Source organism: Andrena cerasifolii, chromosome 7, assembly GCF_050908995.1.
Source record: "Andrena cerasifolii isolate SP2316 chromosome 7, iyAndCera1_principal, whole genome shotgun sequence".
Taxonomy (NCBI): domain Eukaryota; kingdom Metazoa; phylum Arthropoda; class Insecta; order Hymenoptera; family Andrenidae; genus Andrena; species Andrena cerasifolii.
Genome location: NC_135124.1, coordinates 13,051,330 through 13,068,104, shown reverse-complemented (window position 1 = coordinate 13,068,104; position 16,775 = coordinate 13,051,330). Strand labels below are relative to the sequence as shown.

Sequence of the window (16,775 nt, the reverse complement as noted above, 5' to 3'; positions counted from 1 at the left end):
CATAGGAGCGATGACGAGACGTGGTCTGACGAGTGATAGTCGGGGTGTGAAGGTGGTTAGGGATCGACTCTGGGAAGATTTTCGTGGGAGGTGGTGCGAGATGCGTTAATGGTATAATTGCGCAGTACCGTTCACCGATAACACTGCCGAACGGCTGACGGATCCCACCAAGTTGCTCGCGACGCACGTGTATTCGCCTGCGTGATGCGCGGTGACGGAGTCGATGATTAGGACCGAGGTCTTTTTCCCGGTTTTCGTAACCGTTACGTCCGGATGAGTGGCACGCGTGATCGGGTCCCCGTTCAGACTCCACCGTATTTCGATCGGTGAGTCGCCTTTCAAGATGCTACACATTGCGGAGACCTGCTCGCCCCAATTGGCTGGTTCCTCGCCGATTGAGAATGGCGCGATCTGTGGGGTGACTAGAAACAATGCCCGAGCTATTCAATATTCTTCGATTCACGATACCAGTTTCGGTCGTTCCTGCAAGTCCATGTTAGGCAGACACACGGGAAAGGGATGCGTGGGTACGTGGAGAAGGAAGATGGAAGAAAGTGGTTTCTGTGTTTAGCCAACGGGAAGGAGATAGTCTCGAGGTCTCGTCGGACGCGTGCTGGTGAAGGGGTGTGGTGATAGCAGTTTCGTTTCTTTGTTATCTATCGCATGGCAGAGCTCGGCGGGAGCCGGTTCGTGCATTTCTGTACCGTTAACGGCCAAAGTCGCCGAATAGCTCGTTGCTCCAGCTGTGTTCGAGGCTGTGCAAGTGTATTCCCCGGCGTGCCTGGCGCTCACCGCCTCGATGGTCAGCAGACTGACCCGTTTCGCGGTGCTCGATATCGAGATATCCCCGTGATTCTGGCTGGTTATCGGCTCCCCGTTCAGGGCCCAGGACACTTCGATCGGCAGGTCGCCCTTGACGACCGTGCAGACTGCCGAGACCGCTTCTCCCCAATTCGCGGGCTCGTCGCCGATCGAGAACGGCGCGATCTGCGGCGCGACTGAAAACGTTCCACCCAAAATCGATCAGTCCCGACCGACCGGAATCCTCGTTAACCTACTTAACGGCCACAGGAATGGACACGATCCCACGTTGAGAATCAACCGATCGGCTCAATCAATCCGACGTTGGATTTCAGTGGAGGAGACCTTGCTTCGAACCTCTCTCCACACACACACACACGCTCACGCGAACACACGCGTTAGAAAAAGGGCTCAGGTATGAATCTTGAGTAGAGGTGGATGGTGCACAAAAGGGGGAGGGTGTGGGAGATGAAAAAGGTGGCTTTCCTGGCTTTCTCGGCTTTCCCGACGGCTATAAGAAAGCTAACGAACAGACGTGCTCGTCTACACACATGCGTGCCTATTACCGTTCACGGCTAACGTCGCCGTGTGGCTCGAGGCTCCAGCTTTGTTCGACGCGGTGCAAACGTACTCCCCCGCGTGTCTGGCGGCCACGGCATCGATCGCCAGCACGCTCAGCCGCTTGCTCTTCGTGATAGTGTACTGATCAGTGGTCTCGGAATCGATCGGCACGCCGTTGAACGCCCACGATATGTCCATCGGGAAGTCCCCCTTCAGGATCGAGCAGGTCGCCGAGATCGCCTCGCCCGAGTTCACCGGCTCTCCGCCGAACGAGAACGGGAACATCTGCGGTGCAACTGAGAAACCGGCCCATACCTTTTAACCCTTGAGCCTCGAGACGCGAGCAAACGAGGTCTCTACCGCGGGCGGACGTTCGAGAGTGAGAGATACAACAATACACCTTTCGTCGAGCATTCGTCGGGGAAATTTCAGGTGCTACCGGGAGCGTTTTGGGCATTGATTGGAATGACGGTTGGAGGGATCGTGAAGAGACACGGGGGATGCGTTGTCAGGGAGGTGATTTTTCATAGGCGATGCTTGTGCAGACTTGTTTGACGTGCAATCGTGCGTTGGTGAAGATAGGTACCGTTGACAGACAGGGTCGTCGAGTGGCTGACGTTTCCAGCTCGGTTCGTCGCGACGCACGTATACTCGCCCGCGTGTCTCGCCGCCACGGACTCGATGCTCAGTGCGCTCATACGCTTATTGATCTTCGTGATCGTTACGTCTTGATCGCTGAAGCCTATCGTCCTACCGTTAAACTTCCACGCAATCTCTACCGGAAAGTCGCCCTTCATAATTGAACAGGTCGCCGAGACCATGTCTGCCGAGTTGGCTGGCTCGTCGCCAAACGAGAACGAGAGGATCTGCGGTACAACTGAGAAACACGCGCGTATTTTTTTAACCAACTGAATGCCTACTGGAAGCACGCTTATGGACGTTTTTGCAGACGTGAGATACCTAAGTATACCACCACCTTTCGAGGATTCTCATATTTCTCATCCTTTCGTAGGGGGTAAAAATGGGATTGAAGCTTCGTCGAACGGGTCAAGGACGAGGTAATCGTGGAGGGATGGTGTCTCATAGGCAATGCTTGTTATGCAGAGTTCGTTTGACGTGCAAGCGTGCGTTGTTGAAGATAGGTACCGTTCACAGACAGAGTCGTCGAGTGGCTGACGTTTCCAGCTAGGTTCGTCGCGACGCACGTATACTCGCCCGCGTGTCTCGCCGCCACGGACTCGATGCTCAGTGCGCTCATATGCTTATTGATCTTCGTGATCGTTACGTCTGGATCGTTGAAACCTATCGTCCTATCGTTAAACTTCCACACGATCTTTACCGGATTGTCACCCTTCACGATCGAACAGGTCGCCGAGACCATGTCCCCTGAATTAGCCGGTCCGTCACTGATCGAGAACGGCCCTATATGCGGCACAACTACAAGGGCATCGAAACTCCGTTTAGCATTCATGCGGCATGGTGTGCTGGTTAATCGATATTAATTCTCCTGGCCGCCGCACGGCCCCCCGTAAACGTCACCAGCACGGCTGCGACATAGTTGACCTCGTGAGAGTAATTAGCGGGGGGAGTCGTTGAGCGAGAGCGAGTCGATAATCTCTGTCGCGCCCACGTCGAAACATCGGCGAAGGGATTCGCTCGATATTCCTGGACGCCACAGGTCGCGGGAATCGGAACAGACGATAAAATTATTAAACGAACGCGACAGGGTCTCTCCTGATCGGCGAAGATGAGGGCGCAAGGAAGCGGGACAGGGATGACACAGTGTTGGCGCGCATGCATGACAGAAAAATTAAATTGAGAACTCTCTAAAGGAGCAAGAGTGCAGGGAGGAAGGTGTTGCTGTACCATTGACGGCGAGAGATGCGGAATAACTTGTTCCACCGGCTGCGTTGCTCACGGAGCACGTGTACTCGCCCGCGTGTCTCGCTGTCACAGCGTCGATTGTCAGCAGGCTGACGCGTTTGCTGGTGTTTACTATCGATATGTCGTAATGATTGCGAGAGATCGGTTCCCCGTTCAGGGCCCACTCGATTTGGATCGGGTAATCCCCCTTCAATACCGTACACGTTGCGGTCACGGTGTCCCCCCAATTCGCTGGTCCCTCTCCGATCACGAATGGTACGATTCCGGGCGCAACTGCAGGTCACCACAGCAGCAGACACATTTAACAGACGATAAGAAACGAAACGAGGAACATCCTTCGCGGGATACCTATATCGTAGAGTTGGACTGAACTCACAGTGGCGGTGATACCTGATGGAAGATCGTAACGTCAACTGTTCCTGGATGAAACGAAGGGATCGTAGGGTGGGGGGTTGATGGCGGTGACACGAACGGGATGCGGTGGGATGCTGTCTGGCCGAGTGTCGCGCATGCATTGAGAAAAATAAAGCAAACCGAGGGGGATAAGGAACACGTATTGTACCATTCACGGCCAAAGTGGCGGTGAAACTCGTTCCACCAGCGGCGTTGCTGGCCACGCAGGTATATTCCCCGGCGTGACTCGCCGTGACCGCGTCAATCGTCAGCAAGCTGACGCGCCTGCTGGTCGCGATCGATATATCGGGATAACCGTGGGAGATCGGTTCGCCGTTCAGGGCCCATTCGATCTGAATCGGAGAGTCACCCTTCAGCATGGTGCAGGTTGCGGTGACCGTGTCTCCCCAGTTCGCTGGTTTTTCGCTGATCACGAATGGAGCTATCTCGGGGGCAACTAGGGTCAACAGAGAATCCTTAATTGTCTAATTGTCTCTCCCTACAAGTGACCTTCAACGACACAAACGCCTCTTGCTACCCGACAGAGGTATGTAGATACGTCGGAGCGCCTCGAACCCCTGACAAAGGACTGAGAGAAAGCTTTTCCATCGGGCAGACGATCCGAACCTGAACCACCGTCGTCGACTAGATAGATGCGAGAGGAAAGCAGTGAAGAATGACATGGGATTGCGAGCAGGGAATTGTCGGGGGACGTCTCTGTTGAGAACAGTACCGTTCACGGCCAGGGTAGCCGAGTGGCTGGTCCCCCCAGCCTTGTTGGACGCCGAGCATGTGTACTCTCCCGCGTGTCTCGCGGCCACCGACTCGATGCTGAGGATGCTATTCTTTCGTGTTGTCGCCAGGATGTTTATGTCTGAACGATCCCGACTGATCGGTTCGCCGTTCAACGCCCACGTGATCTCGATCGGTAAATCGCCCTTGAGGATGGCGCACACCACGGAAATCGAGTCGCCCCAGTTCGCTGGCTCCTCGGCAATGACGAACGGAGCTATCTGCGGTGCGACTGCAACCAATTCACTCTGCCAATTCTCACCGTGACGAAAACGAGCGTAAACGACCTGCGAGTTCCTCGACTCGGGGAAGCGGGTAGGGATGTTTGGCAAATGAGCGGACTGAAAGCGGATGATGTCGGGGTGTCTGTGTTCCTTCGGGGGTGTCTATCGTAGGTACCGTTCACTGTCAACTCCGCTGAGTAGCTGGTCGCGCCGGCTGCGTTCGAGGCGACGCAAGTATAGGAGCCAGCGTGACTCGGGCTAGCCGAGTCAATGGACAGCAGGCTGTTCCTTTTGGTGGTGGTCACGGATATCCGGTGACTCTCGTCGATGAGCATCCCGTTCAGGGCCCAGCTGATCTCGAGCGGGGAGTCCCCGTTGACCACGGTGCAGACAGCCGACACGGAATCGCCCCAGTTTACGGCCCTGTCGGCCATTTCGAACGGAGCTATGCGCGGCGATACTGTCGACGGGATAAGAACGCTATGGATCGTCGGAGCGCGTGGAGCGCCTATATAACGGTCCACGACGGAAGAGAGGAACCCGTGAGAATGCGCGAAGGATGTCCTTCGACGTCACCTCCACCCTCAGCGGCTCGCGAAACAAAGCGCAACCAACCCCTGCTGTTTCACACGACCGACCGACCAGCCAATCGAAGCAAGGTACACCGGCTCGGTTGCAAGCTGGCCAAATTGTAAATCCGTAAATCGTACCGTTCACTGAAAGGACCGACGTGTGCGAGACGGATCCGGCTGCGTTGCTCGCGGCGCATTTATACTCGCCCGCGTGTCTTGCTGCTACCGAGTCTATCGTCAGCGTGCTGATCCGTTTGCTACTTCTGGTCACGACGATGTCGGGGGTGTCGTAACCATGGCTGCTCGACACGCGTCCGACATCGACGGGCCGACCGTTCAGCGACCACACGATCCTCAGGGGTAGATCGCCCTTAATCGCGGCACACTGAACGGTGGCCATCTCTCCCGCGTTGGCCGCCTCGTCGCCGAACGTGAACGGCGCTAATTGCGGCGTGACTGTAATTTCCAAGGCACAACTCTGAATCACGCGACCGAGCTCCCAAAAAGAGGAACGCGAGTTCGCGCGGTCGGACCGCGAACGGATAGCGGTGGGGGACGTGTGACGATGGAGAAAACGAGAACGGCTACCAGGGATCGGGACACATGGGCGTGGAGCAACAATATAAGAAACTGTGAATAAAAAAAGCAATACAAAAACAGAGTAAAATGAAACATGGACCATCGCTTCGCTGCATCCGCAGGATGGACCGTGTCCTTACCTGCCGTCGTCTCTGACGATAATCTCACCTACCCGCTTCGCTCGAGGACCGCGACATACGTTCACGCGTTTCGATCATCGGCACGACGACGGCAGTAGCCTCCGATACAGATTATACGCAACGAATATATTTACTGCGGGGAAACAAGAAGTTACGAGATAGAATACTGAGAGTACACGAAGCGATTAAAACCCTCGACGATCGATCTTCCGCGGTGGATGCTTCCTGTACCGAGGGGAAACGGTTTCGGGGAACGTAGAACTGCGAATCTTGCGCCACCACATTCCCCTGCTGTTCGCAGGGGACCAGATACGAGACAAGTGACCTACGCTCATCGAGATATTTTCTCCGCGCGCCTCAACATCCACCGCTTGGAATCACCGACGAGCCTTTTAATGTATACTCGGAAACGAATAAATCTTTGAACGAGGGGGTACCGTTGACCGATAGTAGGGCGGTGTGACTGTGAGATCCAGCTGCATTGGTCGCGATGCACTTGTATCTTCCTGCATGCCTCGCCGCCACACTGTCGATGCTCAAGAAGCTGACCCTTTTATCAATTACGATATTAACGTCCGGTGTGCTCGAGTCTATCGGTGTGTCGTCGAACGTCCACGTCAATTTCACCGGGAGGTCGCCCTTGATGATCGCGCAAGTGACGGACAGCATCTCGCCAGAGTTGAGGGGACCGTCGCCGAAAGAGAACTGGAGGATCTGTGGCGCGACTGCGTGAGCGACACGGCAGCATGGACGAAAGGGTGTGGCGTGAGAAGGAAACAAATTAGAGTGATCGAGGAGGAGTACCTCGGCGAGCTTGGAGTCGTCCTAACGAGACCCTTCGGTCGCAGCCGTGTAGAGGAGACCAGGTCTAATTGACTAATTTTCAACGTTTCTAATTTTTATATTTATAAAGACCATTCTTCAACTTCTGGTTGCGCATGGTGCCCCACGATTTTATTTAAAGTGCTATTAACACCATCAAAATTGAAGAACAAGAAAATAATTATTTTTTAGTTTTTAGTGCATTTTAATTTAGTTTTTACTACATTTTTAATAAAATCGTTTAACATAAAAATTTGTTGTATATATTTTTTTTTGTTCACTTCTTTACACTGTTATTTTTTTATTAAGTATCATGGTGTTAGATACTGTAATTATTTTCTACTTGTTTGTTATGGTCTATTTGGAAGGCCAGAGAGTTTGAAGGGAGGATAGGGTGTAAAACTGGTAGAGGTGAGTTTGAAGGGATTTGTGGTGGGGGAAGTGGATTGGAGCAGCCAAACTCTTTGCCTCGACTGCATCTTGAGGATAAACAGTGCAATTTTTAGTGGTATTCCTATGCTTAGTCAAGTAACCCCGTCCGACATTGTCAACATGTTAAGGGTCGTACGTACAAAACCTCCACGCACCGGATAAAATAAAATACCCTAAATTATAGTCAATGTATCACGTTTCAACTAGCCCCGGTCTCCTCTACTCACAGATCCGAGCGTCGATCATAGAAGGGGATAGATCGTTCGCGCGGGAAGAGCTACTCGCGATGGAACTTTGAAAGCCGATACGTAGAAGGGATCGATGAAGGATCGGAAGGTTTGAAGGTCTATGAAGATGAGTGATTCGTTGTACATAGGAGAGAAGAAGTTAGTCGGGGGAACAGACAGATGTGATCAGTCACGTGCGGTGGTGTCGTACGCAAGTACCGTTTACGATCAGCTGAGCGGAGTGCGTCGTGGCGCCGGCACGATTTGACGCGGAACAAGTGTACTCCCCAGCGTGCCTTGCCGCGACCGACTCGACAGTTAGAACGCTGTTTTTCTTGTTCGTGCTCGCTATGACGACGTCGGATCCATGGCGGCCGTCGATCGGAGTCCCGTTAAAGGCCCAAGATATCTCGAGAGGCTTGTCGCCCTTGGTCACGGAGCATGTCACGGAGATTAGTTCGCCCCAGCTGGCGGGCTCGTCCCCGAATGAGAACGGCAGAATTTGTGGGGCGACTGGAAACAACGACTAGAAGAGTCGAGCCGAGGAGGAGCGAGTGTCGATTCACGGACGACGCTTCTGCGCGTTCTACGCGGTGCATGATCAACGACGGTGGGGTTGGTATGGCGGTGAAGATGCGACTGGCGCGCAGCAGGGGATGAAACGAGCGGGGGGGTTGGATAGGGATGATCAGTGACTGTAAAAGCAGGAGACTGCGTGAATGAAAAGGGAGGCGGTGGTGGATGAGAGGGGCTCGTACCGTTCACCGTTAATGTCGCCGATCGACTGACGGAACCGGCAAGATTCGATGCGGAGCAGGCGTATTCTCCGGCGTGTCTTGCAGAGACACCGTCGATGCTAAGGGTGCTCAGGTGTTTGCTGATTCTCGTGACCGTGATACTAGCGTCTCTGGACGTGTCGATCGGCACGCCGTTGAACGCCCACGATATGTCCATGGGCATGTCGCCCTTCAAGATCGAGCAAGGGACGGACACGGAGTCTCCCGAGTTGGCCACCTCCGCGTTGAAAGCGATCGGCAGAAGCTGGGGGCCAACTGAAGTCATCGTACATTAAGATCGAGTCTGATCGCATGCTTACAGTCCTGTACTCTATCCTTCCGCTCTCGCGATGACAGCGTTCAAACGCTGAAGAGAACGTTCAGGGAATCGGGAGGTACGACTTGAACGTTGACCGGTTACTGGGCTCTCGATGCAGGATGTCGGGGCTAGGATACCAGGGGGAGGTTTCGCTACGGTGCTCTTTGCCAGGGTTGTGCAGAAACGAAGGAAATGAAAGAAACGTAATGTAAATGAGAAAGTGTAGCTCTCTAGGAACGGATGATAGTCCCGAACCATTGACGGTGAGTGTGGTCGAGTGGGACGCGGTTCCAGCCGCGTTTTCACCGGTGCAAACGTACTCCCCCGCGTGTCTCGCGGTGATGACTGAGATCATGAGCATGCTAACGCGATCCGCGACCTTCTTCGCAAGTACGCCGGAGGAACCGCCCATCTCTTCTCCGGGATAGCTCCAACGTATGTTCAAAGGCAGGTCGCCGGTCGGTACGATACACTGCAGGTTTGCGAACTCTCCGGCGTTCATGGGTAGCTTCGTGAACGAGAACTGCTGTATCGTGGGCGGCACTGAGGGTGGAGGATGCGATGCTTGGACGTATGATAACAGGTCGCGAGCGTATGTATGTATGCGAGCGTGATCGTGTACGTGTCGTACGTCGTGTGGTCGAGTGGATGTCGATAGGCTGGCTGTATCGATTTTAGCTGATCGCTAGTGAATTGGGAATCTTTTTAACAGAGTTTTAAATGAAGAATTCTTGAAGGAAACATCAGTGTGATACAGCTAGCCCACAGGTCTGTGAAGTTAGCACCACGAAATTCGAATTTTTTTAAAAATTCGACGGCATTTGCTTGTCCCTCGTTTCTCCACTCAAAATTATCGTTTGTTGCACCCTTCAAAAAAATTTATGACTAAATTAAGAACATTTGTCATCAGCACCCTCCATGAACACTTTTCAATTTTTTAAAAGTGGGATATGATTGTTAACGATCTGATCACGTTTTTCCACCAAAAATCTTCGTTTGTCCACCCTCCAGAATCGATTTATTAATAAAAAAAAAATAGCCAAAAAGCACGATACGGTTGAACTGTATCTTTCTTTTCGCGATTTTTATTAATAATTCGATTCTGGAGGCTGGACAAACGTGTACTAATCGTGGACGATCGTATCCCACCTAAAAGGAAGCGGCAAATGTTCATAATTCATGGGTGTGCTAATGACGAATTTTTTAATTTCATTTCTTTGAAATTTTTTTGTCCATAACTTTTTTGAAGAGTGGATAAACGAAAATTTTTGTTGGACAAACGTGAACAAACGAATACCGTGGATTTTTCCAAAAATTCGTATTTGGGGGTGTTAACCTCACAGACCTCTAGCCCACTGGTAGTCAGTACGTACAGAGGCAGAGGCACTCTGTGCAGCATCGGTTGCTATCGAATGGTGGACGCGCGATGATAGAACAATTCTGACAAGAAAGTACCAGATTTCTTACGGTCGATCGTCGGCCACCGCCATACCAACTTCCAACATTCCAACGAAACCGCTAGTCCCTCTTTTTCGAGGCGTTTCTCGCTCGACGCGATTCAGTGTTCGTGAAATCTGCAACGGGGTCGTCGTCCGTGTGTGCGTGTCCGCGTCCGTGTCCGTTTGCATTCGCGGATTTTCGAATCGCGTGTGGTCGATTACGCGCGTCCGAGTTGTCATTCGACAAGACGTGTCTGGCCCTATCGACACCGTCGAAACGAGCCAGGGTTCGCTGAAAGAGTCGTTATGCTTGTAACCAAACATTGAAACGCTATCGTGTAACGTTCGTTGGATTATCTAACGCAGCCAGGGTACCTGTAAAGAATGTTTTACGCGGCTTTCCGCTCGCGACTGTACGCATTCATTCGACAAAAGACTGTTTGTTAAAACATACTAGGTATAATTCGTCGCTAGAAATGTTCGCTACGTTGTTGATTAACTCGAAATTCTAATCCATCGATCTTTGTGAAAAACTTGATCACCGAATTATCCTCGATACTTTAACGATTTAACGGATTCCGAGACGCGTTTCGTAAGGGAAAATTATCAAAGAACTTACCCATGACTTGAACCTCGATCGTTCCTCTTGCGCTGTACCCCTGGGCGTTGCGTGCCACGCACGTGTAAGTCGCCTGATCGCTCATTCTCTCGACGTTCTCGATGATAAGCGTGCCATTGGGGAAGACCTTCTGTTTCCTGTTGATCGGTAGGACTCTCGTGTCGCGCTCCCATACGATGCTCTCGATCGGATATCCGGCTACCGGGCAAGTCACGCGAAGAGTTTCACCAGCGACGATGGCCTTTTTGTCCATGTGGCGGATGAACGGCAAACCGTAGACGTTGAGGCGAGCAGAGTGTTCAGCGGATCCGACCTGCAATCACGAAATCATTGCTCGATCGTTACATGCTCCCTTTGTGCTCTGTTGTCCCTCTGGAAAGAAAACAAGAAACAGCACAAAAGAACCCGCGCTCCTCACCTTGGACGCGGCGATGCATTTGTAGAGTCCTCCGTCGTTGGTGTGAATGCTGGAGATGTTGAGGTGAGAGACCACGTCGCCGTTCACCGTGACGTACTGTCCCACTTGAAGCCTCTCGGTGTTGGATAGTCGTTTGCCGTCGAGTTCCCAGGTGATCTCAGGGGTTGGGTTTCCGCTGGCCACACACTTCAAGAACATGCTCGGTCCGGGCTGGAGAGTCTCCTCGGCGAAGGCCTGACGGATCTGCGGGGGTTCGACTGTGGATGTGAAGAAGTTTGTCCTTAATTAACATCGTCCCCCACAATCCAGCGCCGTGCTGCAGTGAATTTCGACTTACATCTTCCACCGAGCTTCAATTCAGCGGTCGCCTGCGCGCTCTCCTGGTCGTTCCTCACGAAGCACTGATACATTCCCTTGTCCTCTTTCTTCACGCTCTCGATCCTGAGCACGGCTTCCTCCAGTCCAAGGGGCTTGCCATCCTTCAGCCAGGAGATAGTCTTGATGGGGTTTCCGCGAACGTTGCAGTTGAAGGTCGCTGGTCTTCCAAAGTCGATGGTCTGGGTGCTGGGCTCGATTTCCGCGGCCAACGGCGCCGTCACAGTCAAAACGGTCTCCACGCTCTCACCACCGACGGAGTTGTTCACGATGCACAGATACTTGCCAGAATCCTCGACGCGAGCCTCGCGAATGATCAGTGTTCCGCTGACTTGACGAACCCGTTCGTTCAGCTGGACCGGTTGGCGACGCGACGAGCCCTCGATGAACTTGTACCATCTGCAACGACAGGACGAAAGGGGATCGTTTTGCGAGCTGCTTGGCCCGGCACGAACTAGCTTCGAAATCGATTTCCACAGAAAATGAAAAAAGCTCGTGTGAAACGTAGCGAATAGAAACGTGGAGCCTGTCTCGTTCGACCTGATCTTCGTGCAACGTAAAAGAACGCTTTGAATACGGCGTTTCTGTTCGCTTCGCCTCACTCGCTGACTCTGTCTCCTCGTTTCGTACGTATACATATGCAGGGCTTTGGGCGTCTCTGGGCACGGGCTTCCGTCTCTACTGCCGGCTCATTAGCGCGTATCTCGCGCGCAAAACTTAATCAGAACAGAAGGAGTGCTATCAACGCAGCTGGGGCATAAGAGCGGTCGTAAAGCAGAGCAGGTTGTGATACGGTGGGGAGGGACGGGCTGGCAGGGACGGCTTCGTCACGAGCAGAAACAAAAAGCGTATACCAGAGGAACGCGTGGCGCACGCGAGCACGAGCGCGCGTTTCTCGCCCCGCGCGACACGCGAGCCCCGAGTCGGATGGGTACACCTAAGGGAGAAAGTGAGGGACGATCGTCGAAAGCGTAACATCGATTGCAGCGAGCTCTCTCGGTTCCAGGAGCTTCTCGAACAAACGAAAAGGAACGAACAACCGCTTGAAAAGAAGAAGAAAATTGCTGGAGGATGGAGGTGGAGATTGGTCGAAATCAAAATAAGCTTCCATGTACAGACGTGATTGCTTTTAAATCAGAGATGGGTGGTGTGGCGATGGTGCAGCTGGAGAACGCGATGTAGATATCACGAGTAATCGTGGCGTGTGAGAGATAGAGGAGGACGATGGGGCAGTGAAAAACACGAACGGATGAACGGAGGCACGAAGGTGGCGAGGACTTACCAGCCAGATATCGTGGGACTTATTGGAGGTGTGCAGGTGCAGGGCAACATTGGTCGCCCCAATTGATCGGGTGACACCCTCTCGGACCACCCGGATCAGCACCGAGGTTACCGAAGGAGAAGAGGGCCCGCATCCTTTTCGAAGTCGCGCTTCCGTCACCTATCTCGGGGTTCCGCCACGGGGCTCCAGTTGGCACTGAAAACCAACACGTCCGATTGGCCCCGGATACGGGATACACACTTTTTCCTTTCCATCTTAATCCACATTTACGTTCTCTCTGTTTCCCCATCGACCGCGACTATCTAGCTTTATAGAGCCACGTTCGCGATCAGCTTATTATCGAGACAAAACAGTACGAGACAAGCAAAGTTCGCCCTACTTTCTTTGTTTTCTCTGATCTACCTCCCCTGCCCTTCCCCGTAGATCTTGGATCGTTGTCCTCGTTCACCTATCTTTTATGCTTGGCAACTTGTGGTTCTCTCTGATTTTATTTTCATCTATCCATGTATCGTTTCATTGCCTCTGCCGAACGTCCAACTTCTCGGATTTTGCGGTACCGCCACCCGACACGGGGTAGAGGGTAAGGATGGAACGCTTCGAAAATAGGAACCGTGCTCTGCGGAGCAAGACAAACGACCAAAGAAAAGAAAAAAAATAGAAGCTATACGGAATTGTGTTGTACCTAGAGATCGGGGCAGGAAAGCCTTGTGCCGCACACGCCAGCGCCAGAGACTCGCCCTCTACCCCGCGGTACTTATTAAGGCCGTCTCCAGTCCCTTTTGGGGCAGTACGACCGGACGGTTCTGCAAGGATATCATTCATTGCCCAGAATAACTAACTCGTCCCCCTTTGCTTCTTTTCTTTAAATTTATCCACAATTAAACACCCCTGTCTTAACATATCAACCGTTACCTTCGCAGAAAAAGGTTCCTAGTGTGTAAATATTCCATGAGATCATCCAGCTTCTTATACTAATATGACATTATACACCATGTGGAGGACTAACGTCACTTATCGATTTTTACACGCACAGAACCCCTTTCATACGCAAAGTTAAACACAGAATTACGTACCTCTTCATCCCCGTTGGTGAGTACCTTGAGTCGACCACCGCATATACTTAGTCATCGCATGCAACTTACCTGAGAATCACGCGCTCCTCCAATCGGGCAATCGGTTCATCGAAACGTACAGAAATCAACTGATTTGACTCATCGACGACGACGACAATACACTTGGGGTACGAAGAGGACCGACGGGGGAATGAAGGGGGTGTCTACCTTGTTAGGGGCACGGGGAATCCCTGAAGCGAGTGACTCAACGCGATTTCCTGACCTCTAGCAGCCAAAACCACTTCCCTTTCGAATTTCTTGCCGGAGGAACGCGGCGCTATCTTGGTCGTACCCTCTGAAACGCGATCAACGTGTCTCGAGAACGAACGGGCCGTTAGTCGCGGTTGTACCTTGTCACTGGGACAGGAAATCCCTGAGTCGAGCAGTCCAGAGCCACCACCATCGTCCTCGGAACGTCCACGAGTTTTCCACCCTCGTAACGTTCGCCAGCAATACGCGGCGGGACATTACCTGTCGGTTCTGTGAACAGGACCCGAGCAAAAACACGACTGAACCGACGCGCAGCTCGCGGTTTTCGGGAGGATGTGACGTAGAAAATGGCCGTATACCCGAGCAGGATCGCCACCGCCTGAAGCAGACTCTCAGTTCCCATCTCTCGCTATCCTAAGATCCCGTACCTGAACGTGGGCGCTGGGAAACCTTGAACAGGGCAGGGTAGGCCCACCATTAGAGCAACTAGAACGTCCCTCTTCAGTCCATTCACGTCCTTGTCCCGTACGTTCGGACGTACACTGCCCCGTGGCTCTGCAATACCGTAATAGAGGGGCATGGGGCACATTTTGTCGTCGTTGTCGAATGCGTCGTCGATGCAGGCCGCGCGATCGTGTCTCGAAGGGAAGTAAGAGACGTGAAGATAAGGACCGATCGACAGAGACTGACGAGGAACACTATTCAATTGATGATGGAATGGCGCGGATTTCTTTTATATAGATCGAAAGTGTATGTGACAAAGGTGGAACCGGAGAAAGAACAAAAAATGAAGGAAAGAAAATGACAAATCCGTGTGTTCAAATTTAATTATCTCTATTATATGAAAATACATTATAGTAAATTAATGATAATAGATTTATAATAGATAGTAATTAGAAAAAATTAATGATAATAAATGATAATACTAATGAAATCACAAAAGTGGGTAATATTAAACATTACATTTATGATAATCTTGTCGACAAGAAGGTTTAAAAAAGTGATTTAAGTAATAATAAACTTCACAATGACTGCAACGAACGAACACTGTTTCTTTCATACCTTGATCAACGAGACAGTCTAAGTCTAAACATGTCACTGACATCATTTGTGTTATCATTTATTATCATTTATTTTTTCTAATTATTATCTATCATTAATGAATTATCATTCATTTACTATAATGTATTTTCATACATATAATAGAGATATTTAAATTGGAACAGACAGATTTCATTCTCTTTCCCTCATTTTTCTTTTTTCCCCTGTTCCACCTTTGTTGATTTTTCTTTGTGACAAATACTTTCGATATATGTAAAGAAATCTACGTGATTCCATCATCAATTGAATAGTGTTCCTTGTGAGGACGAAACGTGGAAGCCCCTGCAGGAGGTTCACCTACGTTGCTCACCTGTACAAAGGCGGCGGGCTGGACTGAGCCTCGCAAAGCAACGTCACAGCTTGACCGTTGACTTTTGCCAATGCATCGAGTTTCGACCTAGGCGGCAACCGAGGAGGACTACCCCCGACCGGCTCTAAAAAAGCAAAACGAGGAAAGATTCACGCCAGCAGTCGGAAAATCAATCGATATCTTCACGTTTCTCTCGCAATTTCCACCAAAGAGATTCAAACACGCGATCGACCGACTGAGACCGTTCCAGGCACACGACCCACTACCCTGATGTTAAAGGAGTCATCGAGGATAATTGCAGAACGCGTCGAGAGACCATTTCCCTTTGCTCGTCCAAGCGTACCTGGAGATCGGCACTGGATGCGCCTGAGCCTGACACAGCATGGCCATGGCAGTTTGCGCCGCTAGCGAGAGGACTGTTATTTTAGCCGTGGGTGGTACTTTTGGTGCCGCGCCACTCACTGGCTCTGAGAAACGACAAGCGGAATGGTACCTAGCTGAGCATCGCGGAACATCGATGATAAATACCTAAACACTGGAAGAGGGTGGCCCTGCGCTGGGCAGAGCATCGTTACGGGGGTTGCCACGTAGCTGGCGAGGACGTCGTACTTGGCAGTGGACGCGACTCTAGGCTTGGCACCGTTTACAGGCTCTACACAATCGCCGAATCAATGTAATCTACGAATCGACGAGCATGGACGGGTTGACTGACCTAAACGTGGGAGCAGGGAACGCCTGGGCGTCGCAGAGTAAACTGATCTCGGCACCGCCAGCCACCTCGAAGGAATTCGACTTTGCAGACTTCGGGAATTTCGGGGACACCCGACTCGCTGGCTCTGACATTCACAAAGTGCAAAATGTTATACTTGGCTCTCTCGCTCGCGCGAGTACGTACGCTTGCCTCGTGACAGAACGCGCCACCGCCATCATTTCTGTTTACCCTGCTTCTTCGGGCAATCGATATCGTGGAAACATGGAGAGGTGAGGAACGAAACGGTTACCTGTGCGTCGGGGGTGGCGATGCCTGAGCGGCACACGTGAGCGCGACCGACGATTTAGCGATCCTCATGTAGGTGACACTTTTCGCGTCGCTCTGAAAGGCGGGCGCCTTGAATCCCACGGGCTCTACGCGAAACAGAAACGCGAGGCAGATCTAGCCGGAGCCCTGTTTCTCTGACATTTACCTGAACGATGGAACTGGGAACCCTTGGGCAGGGCAAAGCAACGTCGACGAGCTTCCCGCGGCGCGCAAGAACGAGTTGACGCGAGACTCGCTCGAGAATTTCGGCCCCTTCGCTCCCACAGGCTCTGGCAATGTAACAATTCCGCAGTTTGCTCAGAAGGGCCCTCGACAAAGGGCAGAGCCGCGGCATGACCTCCTCCGAAT

At 51.9% G+C, this 16,775-nt stretch overlaps 1 protein-coding gene across 48 annotated transcripts in view; it reads right to left on the bottom strand.

The window, feature by feature from the left end:
* Dscam1 (Down syndrome cell adhesion molecule 1) overlaps positions 1 to 16,775 on the bottom strand; it is a 59,684-nt gene that overhangs the window by 16,782 nt on the left and 26,127 nt on the right. For 24 of the 48 annotated variants that reach the window (XM_076816415.1, XM_076816413.1, XM_076816383.1 and 21 more), the window contains 4 exons: positions 11,336 to 11,772; positions 10,999 to 11,255; positions 10,581 to 10,893; positions 5,366 to 5,683 (listed from right to left, as the gene is read on the bottom strand). In XM_076816415.1, the coding sequence (XP_076672530.1) occupies positions 5,366 to 5,683; positions 10,581 to 10,893; positions 10,999 to 11,255; positions 11,336 to 11,772 (1,325 nt within the window). Of the gene's footprint in view, positions 1 to 1,367; positions 1,659 to 1,948; positions 2,240 to 2,508; positions 2,800 to 3,228; positions 3,520 to 4,372; positions 4,664 to 5,365; positions 5,684 to 6,383; positions 6,672 to 7,646; positions 7,941 to 8,185; positions 8,480 to 10,580; positions 10,894 to 10,998; positions 11,256 to 11,335; positions 11,773 to 15,916; positions 16,041 to 16,775 lie in introns of all 48 variants that reach the window. The other 24 variants (XM_076816423.1, XM_076816387.1, XM_076816406.1 and 21 more) reach the window with 12 other exon arrangements.